General features: G+C 36.0%; 1 protein-coding gene across 5 annotated transcripts in view; it reads left to right on the top strand.

Moving 5' to 3' along the window:
• Positions 1-21,063, top strand: part of ADGRB3 (adhesion G protein-coupled receptor B3) — a 699,707-nt gene that overhangs the window by 357,318 nt on the left and 321,326 nt on the right. For all 5 annotated transcript variants that reach the window (XM_070418313.1, XM_070418316.1, XM_070418315.1 and 2 more), the window contains 2 exons: positions 10,742-10,891; positions 11,938-12,013. In XM_070418313.1, the coding sequence (XP_070274414.1) occupies positions 10,742-10,891; positions 11,938-12,013 (226 nt within the window). The remainder of the gene's footprint in view (positions 1-10,741; positions 10,892-11,937; positions 12,014-21,063) is intronic.

Below are 21,063 nucleotides of genomic sequence, written 5' to 3'. Positions count from 1 at the left end.
GCTGGAAAGTTCTCCTGGGCATTTAAGCCATAATCTGATGGTTGAGTAAGAATTTGCCAAGGGATGAGTTGGAATGAAACAAGTGTGTGACTGGAGAACAGTTGTTAGTGGGAAAAGTCAGGAGCTAACACTGAAGAAGTCAAGGACTAGGTGGAGGAGACCCTGCAAAGGGTTGCTAATCTCATACACAGGTAACAGGAAATCACTGGGTGGGTGACATGTCTCTACTCTGCTTCACTCACTGTCATGTAGAGAGCGACTAGCAAAGGGACAAGAAAGGAAGTAGTGAATATAGTGAGTTGTTTTAATTTAGGCAAGATTTGATGGGCAATTGTGTGGCAGTCAAGGCATTTTGGAAGGGAAAGAACAAGCAGAGTGAGGAACTAGATTCCAGGGTTGAGCATATGGAAATGTCAAGGATAACTTACTGTTTTCTGTCTTGAGAAAAGGATGGATGGAGGTACCCTCCACAGAGATGGGAAAGACTGAATAAGGAGAGGATATGATGACGAATGGGTGGAAATCAAGAGTTAAGTTTTGTCTATGCTACCTTTGAGATGCCTGAAGATATTTAATTGACAGTTAAGGTAGACAGTTTTGGAGTTCAGAAGAAAGGTTCTTACACCTATTCTACCTCTACTTAAAATATTTGTGTAAAATGGCTATCTCATCACTCGGTTGTAATCTTTTCTATGTAAGAACTTCTTTAAAGTATGTTTTATTGATTTTTAGAGATAGATAAAAACATTGATGAGAGAGAAATATTGATCGGCTGCCTCTTGCACACCCCCTACTAGGGATTGAGCCTGCAACCTGAACATGTGCCTTGACCTGGAATGGAACCAGTGACCTCTTGGTTCATGGGTGGACCCCCAACCACTGAGCCACACTGCTTGGGCAGAACTTTTTCTTTTTTGGATCTTCTACACTATTTCACACAAGGCAGAGAATGGTTAAGGTGAAAAATAAAAGGGAATTGGCATCTTTTGTGTCTTACTGTGTATAGGGAATGAGCTACCTGCCTTTGGCTTAATCATCATGAAAGGCTATTGATTTTTACAGATGGTCAAACTGAAGAGCAATTAAATGACTTGCCAAAGATCACAAAGTAATTGGAAACCTATGTCTGTCTCCAGGGCCCATAGTTATCACATTAAACCCCAATGCCTCCTACTAAGCCTTTGGTAAAACCCATTCATTAAAAAAAATATGGGGTGTTTTGTCAAACATTACTACATGTTAGGATTCTATCACACAACAGTAAATAGGGAACATTCCTTCCTTTTGGCACTTATAGGCTAGTGTGGGAGTCAGTCCACATAAACTGGACAAACTTTAACTGTAAATAGGGCCATAAAGAAAATAAACAGGATTATATAATAGACAGGAATGGGAGAAAGTTGAATTTCTTTAGATGGGGCAGTGGAGAACAGACCAAGCTAAGGAAAAAATAATGTAGCAGAAATTCAAGGATAATAATAAAAAAGAATGGCCTAGTTAGGAAAAGCTCTGAAAACAACAATAACACGCGCATCTTGATCAAGGTCAGCAAACAAGACAGTCATGTATAATGTGACCAGGAACAATACTGCTTATATAAGACAACTGTATTTATTTTATAAATACCATATTCTCCTGTGATATCTTCATTTATGGCTGCTTTCACATCCTACAAGCAGACTTGGACAGTTGCAACAGGCCTGATGGCCTACAAAGATGAAAATATTTACTTTTGATCCTTTATAGAAAAAGTTTCCCAACATCTACTAGTACAATACAGCATGCCTGCAACTAATGTTAAAGTATGGTTTTCACATTTTTATTTATTTTTTAAATATATTTTTATTGATTTCAGAGAAGAAGGGAGAGGAGGAGAGAGAAACATCAATGATGAGAGAGAATCATTGATCGGCTGCCTCCTGCACACCCCCCACTGGGGATTGAGCCTGCACTTTCAGTCCGCAGTCTGACCCTCTATATCCAATGAGCCAAACCAGCCAGGGCGGTTTTCACATTTTTAGACCAACATCCCTTCTCCATAGCTTATAAAGCCTTTGACTCCTTATAAAGCCACTCTTCCATTATTCAAATACCTCTCTGTTCCTGAGTTAGTTTACTATTGTCCTCTCTCTCTCTCTCTCTCTCTCTCTCACTCTCTCCATCTCTCCCCCATCTTCTCCATTTATTTTTATGTTTTCCCTGTTTATTTCTCTTAATCCTCTAAAAGTGAGCCTTTCCTACAGTACATTCTGCAGCTTTTTTCTGTCATCTTCACGTTACCTGCAGAACTCTCCATCTCACTTGTTCAGGTGTCCGCACAAATGCCAGCCTACCAAAGAAGCTGTCCCTAAGTTTCTGAACTCCAATCATCCTTCTCTATCATATCATTTCGCATTACTGGCATCTGGTTGTGTTTATTTATTCCTTGTCTGTCTCTCACCAGATTCCATTCCAAACCCTTGAGGGTAGGGACCTCTCGCTGTTTTGTTCACTGATGTATTTATAGTGCCCAGAACTGTGCCTGGTGTGTAATAGGTGCTCAATTAATATTTGTTGAATGAATGAATCTGTCCATTGTATTCTCTCTTTAGGAGAACATATCCATGTCTACACGATCAACTATTACTTCTAATTAGAAAGCATCCAGTTTACATCTCCAAGTTCTAAATCTCATCATGCTCCAGATCACCAGCTATCAGCCTACAGTATAATGTTCAGCCTCCTCTCCTACTCTAACTAAGCAATTTCCCCTGTTAAGAATGTTCTGACACTTCTGGAACTGCACCGACCTTTCCCAGGCCAGGCAGTTTCCTCTTCCCATAGCTCATATGCAACCATCAGCCCTCAGCCCAGTTACACCTCGTAAGAAAGGCCTTCCTCACAACCAACCATGCTCTATCTCATACGTTTTTTTTCTTTCATGCCATCTACATTGTTTGTTCCTTAAAAGCTGTGTGTTCCCCTGAGGGTATGAGCTCTTTAAGGATGAAGAATCTGTGTCTCTTTCTCACTTGCTAAGTCCTCAGTGATAGAACAGTGCTTGGAACTCTCTTATGGCTCAACCAAGGTTTGCTGGAAGAATGAATTTCCACAGTGATCTCTTTTCTCCTTGCTATTTTCACTTGCCATTGCATTACTCCTCCGGAAATGGATGATTTGCTATCTTGGGAAGCCCTTGAATTGTTGACTTGAGTTGTTGTTTCTTGCCTGGTTGGTGCCTAACTCCTCATAATTTCTGGACTTATTTCTCTAGGAAAGTTTCAACACCCTTAAATAGCAAAACAGTAACACACACATGAAAAGAGAGTCAATCGTGCTGCATATGCAAAAGCTCTCCTATTTTTTAACTCTTTTTACATTTATTGGGGTGACACTGATTAATGAAATTATATAAGTTTCAGGTGTATACTTGGTTAATTTTCCATCCTTTAGTGCTCCTTCCTCTGCAGGAACTCTGTTCTTAATTTCACTGGTTGGGGGAAAAAGAAGAATTTGTTTCCTAAAGCATTTCGTATATTGATTTTTTTTTACTGTTCAGGTAGACATGCAAAAGTGAGTCCAATTTCACATTTATTTTATATTTATGTTAGGAGTTATTTTGTATTTATGTTAAATCATAAAGTACATTTTGTAGAGAAGATGAGTGATCATCAACACCTGTTTTTAAAATCCACTAAACATACTCTTTTTAAAAACTGAAAAAAATGGCATGATCTGTTTAAACTTTCCTCACTATATTCTGTGTAGCATCGAAAAAAAGTTAGAAAGAACATGCAATAGATAACAGAAAAAGTGCACAAACTAAGATGCTTTTAGAATGTATTTCTTTTTAAAGGAAAAGTGTAACATGTAATACTCTTTGTAATACTTTAAGCAATAAAACAACATTTTTAAAAAATGACTTATCTAACATATATCTAGAACAGCGGTGGGCAAACCTTTTCTGTGAAGGGCCAGACAGTAACTACTTTAGGATTTGTGTACCATGCAGTCTGTGTTGTCACTATCCAACTCTGCCACTGTTGCATGAAAGCAGCCCTAGACGACATGGACTAATAAATGAAGGGGGGTGTCTGTGTCCCAATGTATTTGTAGACACTGGGAACTGGATTTCATTTACTTTTCACACACCAAGAAATAATGTTCTTAAACATTTATTTTCAACCTTTTAGTAATGTGAAAATCATTTTTAGCTTGCAGACCAAACGCAAATAGCTGGTAGGATAGATTTGGCCTTTGAGTTATAGTTGGCCAGTCCCTAGATGAGACAGTTCAGCGGAACAGAGCCATGTGTATGGAGTGCATGTACCACCTGTGTCCGCATGACTGCATGTGGGGAAGTGGGGGAGACCCAAGAGGAAGCGGACAGGGTCCCCCGTAGAGAGCACTGAAGTCTGGCAAAAAAACCCTGAGCAGGAAAGAGAAACACGCCCACCCGTGCAAAGGCTCCCAGGCTTGATTGAAAAGGCTAAGTAGAATCTAAAGCTGATGACTCACAAACAATTTGCAAGTTCCTTTTTAAATTTTTGTTCTGAAAAGGAATATGCAAAATGGTTAATTAAAGTTTCAATACATTTACTGTCATTAAAAGGCAATAGGTTGAAAAAAGTTTCTTTGATATGCTGTATCATTACTTTATTGACTGTCTATCTAATTTGTCTTAGTTTTGAAACTAAGAGAATCCTGCTTTTTTCTCTTAAAAATAAAAAACACTCTGTAAACTCCTCATGGGAAGAACATTTCTAAGTCTGAGACCATCTAAGTCGCTGTGTGCCGCTCCTGGGATGAGAGGATCCTACACTGTGTAATGGGGATGGTGGAGATGGAACTGAGGGTGCACTGTGCTCTCAGCACCGGGGTCCTTGCAGCCGCCCCTGCCTAGTGGCTGTGTTTCCTGGAAAGTGATGGCTACATACTGCTCTCTAGTGAGCTGGATCTTTCTCTATCGCCTTCATATTGCTCATTCCAGACTTTTGGGAAAGTAAACAGAGTAAATGAGGGAGGCAGAGCAAAGAGGAGAACAACTAAAAATCTGTCTGAATGTCTGAGTGTTTCCTATAAGCCACTGTTTTAGAATTCTAAAATGTGATTTTTCATAGAAACGTGAAAACATAAAGATTATGCTGCACGTATTGATATATATAATCTCAATATCCCCTTTTGATAACCACTGTTCTTCAGTCGTATCTAGTTTTGATCTCCTGTTAGACAAGTGAAAGAGTTTTATTTCCTCTACTTGAATCATTATACTTGTCTTTTATAGTCAGTCCAAAAAATATTACAGTAAGGCAAAGTAAATTTGGTATACATTTGTTAGGTAAAATCAAACTGTGCCACAGAGTGCAAAATTATATACTACTGAGGATACTGATAATAATAGTATCTCACAGGGTTGTCTTAAATATAATTAAGATTATCATGTGTAAAGCACTTGGCTAAATGCCATGGTGTGAACAGTGCCTAGCACAAAGGAGGCATTGGATAGATACTTACGGAATTATTGTACAGTCAGCGTCAGCTGTTATTTCCTTCTCTTCCAGATGCCCTTAGTATTGTTGTATAAATACAAAAAAAACATGGCTTTTTTTGCTCTAGCTGGTTTGCTCAGTGGATAGAGCATAGGCCTGTGGACTGAAGAGTTCTGGGTTCTATTTCAGTTAAGGGCACATACCTAGGTTGCAGGTTCCTCCCTAGCCCAGGCCAGGCCCATGCAGGGGCAACCAATTGATGTGTTTCTCTCACGTTTATATTTCTCTCTTACTTTCCCTCTCTCTTCCACTCTCTCTAAAAGTCAATGGAAAAATATCCTCAGGTGAGGATTAAAAACCAGGGCTTTTTAAGCTGTTAAGTACCATGGGGTTACACTGCATGCAGATTATACTCAGTCCTTGTGTGCTTGCTGTATGTGCATGAACAAAACTCTCAGTTGCCTATCTTATTTCATCCTCCAAAATCCTGATGTAGTAGCTAGTATCATTCCCATGTTACAGAAGAGGAAATCGAGGCACAGAGGGGTTAAGCCATTTGCCCAGTGTCACACTACATGTAAGATGGACATGGAATTTATTTTCTCAAATGAGACTTCTGAAAGTGATAGGGGATGCTATTCATAATTACATGAAACAGGGATAAACTGAGACTGCCCCCACAAAAAATTAGAACATTATAGTTACCCTAAAATACCAGGGTTTTGAATCCAGGGCCCAGGTACAGAGCCCACCTTAAGCCATTCTGGTAAGTGCCCACTTTCCTTTACTGACCCTCCTTTGCCCATTTGGCTTCTTCCTGCCGCATTCACCCTCGCACGTTTGCTCCATAGCGTTTTCCTTCTACATGCCTTCCATTATCCATGATGCAACTGGTGTACAAATTAATTAACTCTAACTTGTTTGTGCATCATTCACATAAGAATGAAGAACACATAGTCCCCATCCTCCAGGACCTCGGTAAAAGCAAAAGGGTAGAACATTCTGAAACAAGGCTAGAAGTACCACCCTGCCTAGGAGGGCTCAGTGGTGACACACACACACACACACACACACACACACAGAGAGAAAAAAAAAAACACCTCTTATGCTTTTAGATCCATCTGCAAAAATTCCCTATTCTTTCTGATGAGCAAAAATCTATACTGAACATGAATCCTTTAAGAGCTGGGCCTATAACAGACATGATGCTTTCAAAGGACTGCATATCCAAGGTCAAAATAAAAGTATTAAAATTGCAAAAAGAAAATGCAGCTGGTTTTACACCAAAGTTTATCAGTGATGAGTCACCTATTTTTATTACATAAGAGATCAAATCTAGTGTTGTAATGAAAACACAATACAATGAATTTAGGGTAATTCTTGGAGCATTCCAAAGATGTACCTATTTGTTCAGGGGCACTGTGTTTTTTGAGTTTTCTTCTAAATACTTTAACTTCTGTAAGAAAAACCTTTTCTCTGCTCAAAGTCACTAATCATCATAGAGATGAAAATTAAAACCTCTATGTGATATCACCGCACAGGTATCAGAATGGCTACCATCACTAAATCAACAAATAACAAGTGCTGGCAAGGATGTGGAGAAAAGGGAACCCTAGTGCACTGCTGATGGGAATGCAGACTGGTGCAGCCACTGTGAAAAACAGTAGGGAGGTTCCTCAAAGAATTAAAAATGCAACTGCCTTTTGCCCCAGCAATCCCACTTCTGGGAATATATCCAAAGAAACCTAAATAACTAATTCAAAAGAATATATGCACCCCTTTGTTCATTGCAGTATTATTTACAATAGCCAAGATCTATGCCCATCAGTAGATGAATGTACAGTATAAAAAAGCTATGATACATTTATACATGGCTGTAAAAAGAAAAGAGAAGAAATCTTACCTTTTGTGACAGCATGGAATGATCTGAGGATCTGGAGAGTATTATGCTAAGTGAAATAATCCAGTTAGAGAAAGACAAATACCATATGATCTCATTTATATTGTGGGGTAGGTGGAGGTAGGCAAAGGGGGAAAAGGAGGAAGGGAAGAATCTTTGATTGGGGCAATGGACACACAATGCAGTGTGCAGATGATGTTTTCTTGAGTTGTATACTTGAAACCTATATGGTTTTGCGAGCCATTGTTACACCAATAAATTCAATAATAATAAAAAAGGCATTTTCTCAGTGATGAGGAAAGCTGCTCTATCGTCTAAACTCCCATAATAACTGGTTTTAATGCAGAAATTATTACAAAACCAAAGTATATAGCTTTGCACTTGTGCTTTTCATTCAGGTATACACCTTTGCCAGTCCTGGGAGCATATTTACTCTTGACATAGTTTAAGACATTCATTTTAAATCATACCTCTTTAGTGCTCATTCAACGTATGAGCTTCCCAGTTCACTAAAGACTATAAATGCATCTAAAGTCTACCTAGGGGTTTTAAATGGTTAAACTCGGTCAAGAAGGGAAATAATTGAGGATTGGATTGAGCCAGGTGTCTGGTACAGGGACTGAAAGAAGCAGGACATAAAAGCCCTCTTTAAAGCATTTTTGCTGTGTGGAAATAGGTTTTCTGGTTAATCAGTGCAGGGTCATAAAAAACCGCAATGTCTTCTTAAGGACCTTCCTCGTGTGTTTAAGATAAAGATGTATAATTTTAAATACTTCATATTTTAAGGAACATGTATGTTGATAATTTGAAGGCTAACATTTGAATCTATGAAGTACCCCTTTTTATAATGATTTATTAAAAATACCATCTTTAAAACTGCATTCTTACTAAAATTAATGAATAAATGTTTGTTTTTATGTATCTTTATGCTCAATTCAAAGGACTTTTGTAGAGATTTAATAGTGATCCTAATTTATTTTTATATTCCTTTAATCTAAACTGTGTTCGAAAGTACAATATAGCCTTGACCGGTTTGGCTCAGTGGATAGAGTGCCAGCCTGCGGACTAAAGGGTCCCGTGTTCGATTCCTGTCAAGGGCATGTACCTTGGTTGTGGGCACATCTCCAGTAGGGGGTGTGCAGGAAGCAGCTGAATCGATGTTTCTCTCTCATCAATGTTTCTAACTCTCTATCCCTCTCCATCTCCCTTCCTCTCTGTAAAGAATCAATAAAATATATATTTTTAAAAGTGCAATATAATCTATATAGTCATAATTAAAAACCCAATGCACTTCTAATTGAAGAATGAATTTATTTTATAAAGAGAGATAGATGAACATTTAAATATAACATTTTTATATTTTTAAGAACATGGTATTATACTAAAATTTATTCAGGATGAAATGATATAGAGTTGATAGAAACTATGTCTTCTCCATTTTTTATTTCTTCTTTCTGTTAAGTTTTTCTTTTCATATATATGGAAACAGAGGAATTATTAGACTTCAAGGCCCAGCAATTTATCTTTCATTATTTTTATAGGAGGAACCAGTTGTGTGACAGTAAAAACAAACAAAAAAAAAACAACCTTCATTTCTCTTCACTAGATTTAGAGCAGAGGTGAAATAAATTTCCTTTAACACCAATAAAACGAAAGTTAGAATGAAGGAGTTTGGACGTAGATGAGCTTAGTTTTGCATATTGGATAGAGTTTATGGTAGGACTCCAAAGAAAGAGTGTACTGCAATATAGTGTCCATCTATGTGCAATGGAGGATTTGGACCTTAAGGACACTTGAATTGAGTTATTTTTGGACAACAAAGACTATAGGGTTTGAAAAATGAAGGAAATTAAAATACTAGTAATTAGAGATGTTATCTGAAAACAGGACTTAACATTCATAACTAATTTATGTACTCCCTTTCCTTCACCATTTAGTTACAAAATCCCTTTTCAGGCTTATTATATCAAACTAGAGGCCTGATGCACAAAATTCATGCAAGAGTAGGCCTTCACAGCCGCAGCGGCTGCCTCGATCCCGCAGCTGCAGCCCCGACTTCATCTGGAAGGTCGTCCGGAAGGACATCTGGATGGTTTTGGTCAATTTGCATATTAAACTTTTATTATTATAGATTACAGGCCAAATGAAATTCCATCTGATGCTGATAATGGATGTGTAGAATAGCTTAAAAGTGCTTTAATAAAGTATAATAATACATACCCAATTTAATTTGGAACTCAGCCAGTAGTGCAGTAATATATTTATACAACTAATATCATTAAGATTTTCATTTTCATCCTCCCTTGCTTTAAATTACAAGTTTATTTAGAATGAAATCCACTTATGAGGAGCCTAATGGTTTCTTACTTTTGCCTTCCTATTGTGATAGCTTTTAGAGATTCCCTATCATCTTTCCACTTAAATCCTGCATGGGGCACCTAAAACCAATGTAGAACAATTATGGTCCTATGTAAAGGTTATAAAAATTACATTACTTAATTGAAATGTATATAATCAATAAGTGCTTAAGTATTTATCATCATAGTTTTATTATATGTAGTTTTATATGTATTTGTTTATATATTTATTGTATAAATATATAATATTGAGTACTTATAATAAAACATATATCCAGGCATTAGCAAACATATAATTAATAATTTTTTCAATATGTTAAAATACTTATTACAAATAAAGACATAATTTTTTATTCATATATATAATATTTATTTTTTACTTTCAATTGTGGGGTCACAGTTTAAGAATTGTTTGTTGTATTTGTTTACTATTTCTGCATGTTATATTGGTTATATGGTTATAGAATTCATGGTGCCTCATTATGTGCATTCTGACAGTCTGATCCCCAGAGCAATATGGCTTTGTTTTCCATGTCTTCATGACATTCGACCTAATCCATGAACAATTTTTCCCAAAGACAATGTTCAGATGTAAATACAAAAAAAAAAAATGTTCTGAATATAAAGTTTAGATTTAAATGCAAAATTTAGTATGTGAGTCAAGTGTGTTAATCAAAATATTTAACAAAAAAAAATACAGCATGAGCTTCGAACAATTGAAATGGAGGCCTCCCACAAATAACCTGTATGGTGGTAACTGCTGGTACTTTTCGAATATCCACCCCACCATTGACCTTCATTGAATGATTCCTGCCGAAAGCAACAAAAACCCAGGTTGATAAGTAAAAGAATTAGCAACCTTAATGCATATTGTTTCATAGAAGAAGTGTCTGTTTTGTAACTCTGATAAATGTAATTTTGGCTTGAAATTTTATTTTGAATATACTATATGGTTTAATATGATCACGTTTGAATGCTCTGGAAGGTTTGAGTTGACATTATTACTTTTTTAATAGTGGCTAGCATTCAGAAGCTTCCTGCAGCCTCTGTTCTGACGGACATCAACTTCCCAATGAAAGGACGGAAGGGAATGGTTGACTGGGCAAGAAACTCAGAAGACAGAGTAGTCATTCCAAAAAGCATTTTTACTCCTGTGTCATCAAAAGGTATGTATGTGAGATAACTTGGGTTTTGACAACATATTTCTGTTAAGATCATTTAATAAAAGTCTATATTGTTGTATACTTGAAACCCATCTGGTTTTATTAACCAATGTCACCCTAATAAATTCAATAAAAATATTTTAAAAGAAGAAAATATTCTTAAACAGGATGCCAAGTTTAGTATTCCATGGAGCCTAAGCGAAAAAAATAAGGAAAAGATAAATATTTAGAAAAATTAAAAGTATAAAAATAAAAAAAAGTCTGGTCATAAATCTCCATATATTAAACAATTTAGAAACAGTCACTAAACTAATTTTGTACAAGAGAAAACTTACATTTGGTCTTTAAATCTCTCAATTTACTGGAGCAAAGGATCTATTTAAATGGAAAAAAATATAAGTGCAAAGTATAGACCTAAGCTTGACACAGTCAGGTTTCCGTATTGTCAGGCGTATCCCATCGGAAAGCCTGAGGCTTAATGTTTTAGCTTCAGGTAATGAAAATGTCTTGCATTTTCCAGGCAAAATCATTTTTATTTCTTCCACCTCACATTGGTTATGGTTTGAAAATATTCTTTTGGTCTATAAAAACAGATTTAAGAAAAAGTTAAGTTTTAAGAACATCTTCGTTTGTCTCCAAAATTAATGTCATTTTGGACAGTGACATTGTGGTCTTAATTCTTACCTTGGAAATTTTGACCTCATGACTTAGAGCTGCAAAAGGAGAATTGGCTGTCTTTCCTCATATCTTTGGGACTTTAAACGTTTTAGCTATAATGATAGTTTCTTCTCTTAACCTGATGAAGGAAGGTTACTTCAAAGGATGGTTATTTTCTGACACAAAACCACTAACAATACATCTTTTAGAGCTTCAGTCAATGTGTGGAGCGTGGGGAATAACCTTCCTATTCATGGTTAAGAAGGCATTTCTTTTACCCACCTTTCATCAGCAAGTCCTGGGATCCCCTTGTAATTAGTAGATTAAAGTTTTATAAGACATAGCATGTTTCTTGCTGTTTTACTAATATTTTAAAATTTTATTCTTTCTAGAATTAGATGAGTCATCCGTATTTGTTCTTGGAGCAGTCCTGTACAAAAACTTAGATCTAATTTTGCCCACTCTGAGGTAAGCTGCAAAGTAATAAGCTGTTGTAACCTTTGTACATTATTCCAAAAAATGTAATTATAGCTCATTCTATGAAAGTAGTCTGACAAGCTTTGTTAATACAAAAGGCTTTTCCTAAGTGAAATAGAAAATACCAATTTAAGGAACAGCTTATTAGCATACTATGCATTTCAAAACAATTACAAAGGATGATTCTGGTCTGTGAGTATAGCCCTGCAATTCTTTTGTGACTAATCTTGACTTGTCTTAAGACTGACGAGGAGAAAAAAAAAACACCTCAAGTCTTTATAAAGGAAAGGTTTGTTTTAAAATCAACGTCTTCTCTATTTATTTGTACATAATGGTACTGTTCATAAACATTGCATGAAATTAAAAGAGTGTCATGATGACTGGGAATACATGGTTTTTTTCCTTCATTTGCACAAGATCTCAATTTGTTTCTAAATATATACTCAATTATAGTCACATTAAGAAAAAATGCTATTGTTCAATTAGAGTACTATTTTTGGAAGAAATCTTTTCATTTCTTTTCTCTCAGTCATTAAAGAAACAATTACAAATAGTAATTCTACCAACATCCGTTTGTTTTATCTATTGCCTTAACTAATTTACCTAGTCTCACAGAAGGCATCACTTGTCTCTATTTGGATGGTTATGTTACCACTCATGATGACCTGTCTCCTCCATCACGCCTCATTTTGGAGGACTGAGATAAAGTTTTATTTCAGTTAAACACAGCCACAGTTGCAGTGAGCTCTTACTCATACCCTCATGAATACAACTTCACATTTTTAGGGGGGAGAGACTGTGAATGATGTGTCCCGTTATACCAGGGGTATAAAAAATGGTCTAATAAATAAAACCAATTAGAGTTCAGTCCAGCAGAAAAAGGCCTCCTAAAGAAGCAACTAGGTTTTTGCAGCTGCAGTGAGTAGTCACAATTCTTTGGAGAAAGTCTATGTACAGCAAATTGCAATATAGTTGGTGAGTCATCAAGAGTCCCACTGGAGACAATGCAGGTTCTCCTTCATCTGCAGAGACATTTATGGGAAATTTAGTCTTCTTTAACTCTCTTCTCTGGGTGGAATTTGGGCTCTCTGAATTTGAATAGGTTTGTATTTGGTTTTGTTCTACTCATAACAAGTTTTCAAAACTAATAAGTTTACTCTCAACTTTTCCACTGGCTTTACTAAAACACATTGGTATGTACAACTACCCACAGATAAAACTGATTTATAGTGGCACTGCCTCTACCCTTGTGTATGATGTTCATTTGAGGGGAAATGAGCTGAAGTTACAAGTTACCAGATACTCTATGTTACATACTTATTTCCACAGGGCGTTCACTTGTGTAAAGTTCATCTTTCAAGAATTGGAGACACTTCTTTGAATCAGACGACTTGGGTTTTCATTCCAATTTAAAATAACCAAAAAAAAAATGATAAACTTGTCCAGTCACTGAGTAATCATCTGCCTTCAGTTCAACTTTAAAAATAGAAGCACTTCATGTGCAATTTCACTCTATTTACTGCTGAGGGGTATGGTGAATGCAAATAAAATATTCACCATAAGTGATTTAGATTGTGAATGAATTTCCCCACATGACTAACAAAGTTGTGTTGTGATTCATCTTGTTTTGTGTTATACCAGAGCTCAATCACCCACACAAATAATAGCAGGTCATTCCAAGTTTCATAAACCGATACAGTCAAGGGAATTGGAAATGTATCTAGGGATATCAGCTTTTTGTAAAAAGAAAACACATTTACTTAGCATTTCAACATTGTTGTAAAAGCATGGCGAAGGCAGTGGTCACTACGGCTGGTGGGTAGATTAAAGGCTGTATTGTGGGTGATTGCATGGATAAGTGGGGAGCCATTTGGAGCTTTGAATATCCCTTAATACATTGTTTTCGGGTAGTTTTTATCGCGCGCTAACAGGTGGCTCTACTACTTACAGTCAACGTAAAACATATAAATACGTTTCCCACATACAATGTGTTTAATATCCCCGTGAGACAAAGAGATTCAGATTAGCCTTTGAGCAAGTCACTGACTTTTTTTTTATAAAGTGGGGTTGACCTCAAAGGTTCTTTCCAACTTCAAAAATCCCCTGTCTTTATCACAGTAAAATTATGAACTTTTTAGAGTTCTGACATATTCCTTAGCTTTAAATCCTTGATAACCTTTGAATAAGAATTACAACTATGTATACCAACTTATACTTTCTGTGTACAAAGTAATTAGGTAAATGACTATGGGAAATCAATATTCACATTTAGATTCATTGACCAGAAATAATGACATAGCAAGCTCAAGATGAAATATTTAAGTACTATTTGAAAAATGAAATATTTGCATTTACTTCTCATTTTCTTTTCTTTTGTACAGTAGAATAATCAAAGTGAGCATTTTTAGGCTTGTTATTTTTTGCTTTTCAAAAAGTTGTCCTACACAGTTTAGTGAGTAATTGTACCAAATATAGATCTTCTACATAGAGTAAGCCTTTTAATGGGCAAGGGTCATATTTTGTTTTATAGTCATTCGATAAACATTTACTAAGCAGCAACCCTGCTAACCTTACTATCTTAATTCTTTTAAATTTCCTGAAAGGTCAAAATTCCCAGAACAATGCTTAATAAATTATAAAGGTCCAAGAAATGTTTACTGGAATAATTGTCTTATATGATAGGACATCCCATATAAGCCATTTATAAAAATAGAGTACATAGAAATTTGGTGTTTAAAATATGAAAATATATTACATACATCTTGTTGTTTATTGTCTAAATTTAACTGAATTAAACCCAATAGGAAATGTAATATCTTCTCATTCAAATTTTAAAAAATATGTATAAATTTACTCTATATGTTTACTTATTATTTACCAAATTTCCATAACACACTTTCCTCAGTGATCATTTTACTAATTATCTGTTGACATTTTCGCAGCCAAGTTTCCCATACACAGAATAATGTTAGGATTCTGTTAAGTTTCACGGGATTTTATATTTTGATATACTCATCTTCAAAACAATACTTTGCATAATTTTCCTCATGGGGACTGGAAAGAAGAACTTCATGTAATGTTTTGAATAGATATAATTTAAAATTTTTCCTTCATACAAAGACATAAATAACTGCATATTGACTCTTTTACTTAAAATTTTCTTTTCTTCTCTTGCCCTAATATACATGTAGCTATTCTCTCTGCTGTAATTTTTATGTTACTGCTTGATCGTCTTTCCTTTTACATAAAGCATATTAAAATTATCTCTTCCAATATAGGAAATATGCTCTACTCAAGTCCAAATTAAATATGTGCTGCTATTGTCAGCCTCCACTTTTATTCTTCTTCAGAATAATTTCTTACTGTATCGGTTTATGAAACTTGGAATGATCTGATTTTATTTGTGTGGGTGATTGAGCTCTGATATAACACAAAACAAGATGAATCACAACTTTGTTGTGATTAAAAAGCATAGAACCAGTGGATATTAATGCGGTAAGGCCCTTTAAAGGTTAGTACCCACCAGAACTCTAATTTTTAGATGAAAGAACTGAACTCCTTATTGCTTCCGTGACCTGCCCAAATTTATATGTCCAGTAAGTGACTGAGTGCTAATCCAACTCCAGTATTCTGCCTGCCAAAACTAATGCTCTCCTCTATGAGGCTAGCATCCATTCCTTTAATCAGTACATCCATGGGCCTCTATATTAATGTGTACACATATATATCTTCTGCAGAAAACCTTGTAAGGCCCAGGAGGAGGTGGCCATGTAATGGGTTGACTCAGCGAGATAGACCACTGACTCAGAATTTAAATTTAGGAACCTTTATTAAGCTGGCCAGCTGTCTGCAGTTCAGCCTTTGCTTCGAACTGCAGCACCTGACTCCAAGAGTTATGGCAATTTATTTGCAAAAACTACAAAGTTACAAAGTCATGCTTATGCAATTTGTTCTCGACACAGCACAGCATTATCACCTTCCTATCTATGTTTTCCGGGAACAGAGAGCACAGTATACATTGAGGAGGGACCATGAGACCATATCTCAAGGCCTGACCTGATGTCAGTACCTTCCTATCTGTCTGTTCCAGAAACAGACAGCACAGCGTGCCCCGATATGCAGCCCAGTACAGCCATGTGTGGGCAAGCTCAAGGTACTTTGAGTTCACCTTGGTGGCCCCAATTCAAGCTACTGATTGTAAGGCTAGAGGCTGTCACTCTTCCCACCCCCTCGAGACCACTTTTGGGCCTGACAGGTGAAGGCTGGCCAGCCTGGGTCAGAGGGATAGTTAGGGGGAGGTGAGGGCACCTACACACAGGCCCCACTCAGGTCAAAGAAATAACAACCATTCACAACCTGGCAAGCACTTCAACTGCTGGTGAGGTTTTTAAACTGTAATAACCTTTTAGTTTGGCAATATCAAGATGCTTTAAAAATGCATTGCCATTGATACAGAAATGCCACTTTTAAGAACTGACCTTCTGGAAATTATCTCTAAGGAAAAAAAGGTGCGTCCACGCATACACTTAAGCCAAAGAGGTCAAGAAACAGTTGTAAACAGTCCACTTTCTGATTCATTTAATAAAGTCAGGTTTTGGTTTTGTAGGAAAATCACAATACTTTTGAGTGTGGGAGTAATGTGTAGTTTTCCTGGTAAGACATGGAGAAGATGTAATCCTGTTAAAAAATAATAAGCACTTTAATATAGCTATTAACATTCAAGATATTGTGAAGGATCTAATTAAAATTATATGCAAATTCCACTATTATTAAAATGCCAGGAAAAATACAGCTGATCAAAAAACAACCAGTGGCTGTTTGAAAATTATCTTTTAAAAATGAACAAATTCCAATAATGCAAAATCACATGAATTTGCTGTCAAGTGCACCAACCTAATGGAGATAAATTATCCTGAATTTTTTCATATTTAGGAAATGGAATTCATTAGAGTTTCCAATATTATGGGAATTAAAAGCAATCAGGAAAGCAATTGTACTAAGTAATATTGAAAATAATAAAGAAGTGAAAACAATCACTTTTATACCAATACTTCCTGAAGGTACTCAACCTGAAGTAGTCAATTCTCTCAACTGCCCCTGTTCTTCAGTTTTAAGATCTAATCTTTGAAACTTGCTTCTACATTCTGAGTTTGAAATGAAATATTGTAGTTTTGTGATGGTCTGTAACTTTTAATAATGTCCTACCATGAGGAAATTAATATCATCTATGAGGATAACAGTTTGCTTGGCTAATGCTTTTAAGTATTTTAGTATTATATATATTCAGTATATTATTTACAAGAATCTGAATTTAATTTAGCCATATCTATTAAAAGTGAGTTTAAATCCCTGATTACTTAGCTACTTTGTAGTCCTAAGTGTTAACGCCCTTTAGCAAACATAATTTCAAATTCCATTTAGTTTTCAAAGCTCTGTTAGCCTAACCCTAACCCTACATTTTAGCAGCCATGAGCTGATTTTAGTTTTATAAACAAATGTATGGATAATAATTTTGATGAAATCCCAAGTACCTAGGACATATGTGAAACCATCTATTTTATTTTGTTTTTATTAAAATTAGGGGGGGGGGGGGCTTGTTTAAAACAATTAGGAAAACTCTATTTAGAAGTTACATGAGCCCTAGCTGGTTTGGCTCAGTGAATAGAGCATCAGCCTGCAAACTGAAAGGTTCCAGGTTTGATTCCGATCAGGGGCACATGCCCAGGTTGTGGGCTCGATCCCCAGTGGGGGGCTTGCAGGAGGCAGCCAATCAATGATTCTCTCTCAACATTGATGTTTCTATGTCTCCCTCTCCCTTCTTCTCTGAAATCAATAAAAAATATATTCCAAAAAAAGAAGGTACATGAACTATATTCTGAACATGGAAAGAGGCTACTCTAATTTTAAAATTTTTCATTAAATGATAAACATCTTTTTACTGTACTTTATCTGGTTATACTTTATTTGAACATTTAGTTCCATAACCCTCTCCACTGATATATCTCCTGTAATTGCATTTTTCTTAATGTGGTAAGACACACCTTACATGAAATTTACCCTCTTAACTATTTTTAAGTGTACAGAATAGCAGTGTTCACTATATGCACCTTATCGTGCAACAGATCTCTAGAAATTTTTCATTTCATAAAGTTGAAACTCTGTACTCCCTGAACAATAAGTCACCTTTTACCATCTCCCCTAGCCCCTGGAAATCACCATTCTACCTTCTGTTTCTAAAAAATGGTACATTTTAGATACCTCATATAAGAGGAATCATGCAGTGTTTGCCTTTTTGCAACAGGCTTATTTCACTTTAGCATAATGTCCTCAAATTTTATGCATGTTGTAGCATATGACAGAGTTTCTTTCTATAATAAGCCTATATAATAAAAAGCCTAATATGAAAATCAACCAAATGGCAGAACGACTGGTGGAACGACCAGTTGCTATGACACACACTGACCACCAGGGGGCAGATGCTCAATGCAGGAGCTGCCCCAGCCCATAGGCCCCAGGCCACCCAAGGCAGGTGCCAGTGCCCCCCCATCCCCTGATCGCCCCACCAGTAACCCTGCAGAGGGTGGTGACAGGTGGCGGTGGTGGGGGCAGGGCTGGCAAGAGGGCAGCGCCAGGTCGGCCAAGGCAGGTGCCAGTGCCCCCCTCCCCCCCATCATCCCTCCAGTAGCCCCACAGATCATTCCATCTGCAAACAGAGATAATTTTTTTCTTCCTTTCCAATTTGTTTGCTCTTTATTTCTTTTTCTTGCTTTGGTTAGGAATTTCAGTACTATATTAAATAGAAGGAGCAATTGATGGCATTCTTGCCTTTTTCCTGATCTTGCAGTGAACACTTTCAGTTTTCCACCATTGAGTATGATATAGTTGTAGATTTTTCATATATGGCCTTTAGTATGTTGAGGTACATTCCTTCTATACCTAATTTTTTGAGAGTTTTTTAACATAAAAATGTTGATTTGTTTAAGTGCTTTTTTCTGTACCAATTAAGATGAACGTACATTTTTTTTTACCTTCATTATGTTAACGTAGTATATTACATTGACAGATTTTCATATGTTGAACCATCCTTGCATCTCAGCAATACATCACTTGATCATGGTGTATGATCTTTTTAATGTGATGTTGAATTTGGTATTATGTTTAGAATTTTTGCACCAATATCTACTAGGGATATGGGCCTGAAGTTTTCATTCCTTGTGATATCTTTGTCTGATTTTGTTATCAGGGTAATGCTGGCCTCATAAAATGAATTTTGAATTATTCCCTTCCCATCAGTGCTTTGGCAGAGTTTGAGAAGAGATTATATTTTATATGTTTGGGGGAATTCTTCAGTGAATTAATTTGATCATGGTCTTTTTGTTGTCATTGGGTGGTTTTTGATTACTAAGTCAATCTTACTATTTATATAGTTATGTTTATTTCTTCAAGAGTCAGTCTTGGTAGGAATTTGATTTCTTTTAAGTTACTCAGTTTATTGACATATAGTAGTCTCTCATGACCCTCTTTATTTCTGTGACATCAGTTGTAATGTCTCCTCTTCATTTCTGATTTTTCTTATTTGAGTTTTCACTCTTTTTTTAAGTTATTCTAGCTAAGAGATTATCAAATTTGTTGGTTTTTTTTTTTTTTAAAAAAAAACAAGTCTTAAGTTTGGTTGAAATTTTCTATTGATTTTCTCTTCTCTATTTTATTTATTTATGCTCTAATCTTTATTAATTTCTTTCCTTCTGTTAACTTTGTGTTTAGTTGTTCTTTTTCTAGCTGCTTGCAGTGTAAAGTTAGATTGATGAATTGAGCTTTTTTTTCTTTGTAAGTGGAGGCATTTAGTCTTATACCTTTCGATCTTCATACTGCTATTGTTGCATTACATATGTATTTGTATGTTGTGTTTTTATTTTCATTTGATTAAATATATTTTTTAAACTTTTTTTGTGACCTCTTCTTTGAGCCATTGATTGTTCAAGAGAGTATTGTTTAATTTCCACATATCTGTGAATTTTATAGTTTTACATTGATTTCTAGTTTCATTCCACTGTGGTCAGAAAGAAAAACTTTTTTCTTTTTTTTTAAATATATTTTTAATTATTTCAGAGAGGAAGGCAGAGGGAGAGATAGAAACATCAATGATGAGAATCATTGATCAGCTTGCCTTCTGCATGCCCCCTACTGGGGATTGAGCCTGCAACCCAGGCATGTGCCCTTGACTGGAATCGAACCTGGGACCCTTCAGTCCACAGGCCGATTCTCTATCCACTGTGCCAAACTGGCTAGGGCAGAAAGAAAACTTGATATGATTTGAATCATCTTAAATTTAAGGCCTTTTATTTTTTATATTTTTTATTGATTTCAGAGAGGAAGGGAGAGGGAGATAGAGAGATGGAAACACCAATGATGATAGATCAACAGCCTCCTGCACACCCCCAATGGGGACTGAGCCTGCAACCCAGGCATGTGTTCTTGACTGGAATTGAACATAGGACTCTTCAGTCCGCAGGGTGATGCTCTATCTACTGAGCCCAACCGGCTAGGACTGTTAAGGCCTTTTAATGACTCACCTGTGATCTATCCTGGAGAATGCTCTATATGCATTTGAGAAGAATGTATATTCTGCTGCTGTTGGATGGAATGTTATATATGTCTGTTAGTCCAAGTGTTCTATAGTGTTGTTGAAATTCTCTGTTCTTTTTTTTATTCTATCTGGTTAATCTAACCATTATTCTATTATTGTGTTACTGTCTTTCTCTTTTAAGTCTGTCAGTGTTTACTTCATATATTTGGGTACTCAGTTGTTAGGTACAGGTATGTTTATAATTGTTATATCTAGCTGGATAATTGACCCTTTCATTATTTTATATATTTTTTTATTTGTCTCTTATTACAATGTTTTGACTTAATGACTATTTTGTGTGCTACAAGTATGACCGTCCTTGCTCTCTTTTGGTCATCATTTGCATAGAATATTCTTTTCCATCTTTCCGTTTCAGCCATGTATGTCCTTATACCTAAAGTGAATCTCTTGTAAA

This window comes from Myotis yumanensis, unplaced genomic scaffold, assembly GCF_028538775.1.
Source record: "Myotis yumanensis isolate MYYU_CA2020_CCGP unplaced genomic scaffold, mMyoYum1.0.hap1 SCAF_6, whole genome shotgun sequence".
Taxonomy (NCBI): Eukaryota; Metazoa; Chordata; class Mammalia; order Chiroptera; family Vespertilionidae; genus Myotis; species Myotis yumanensis.
The sequence above is the reverse complement of the archived record's forward strand: the minus strand, read 5'-3'. Positions and strand labels throughout refer to the sequence as shown.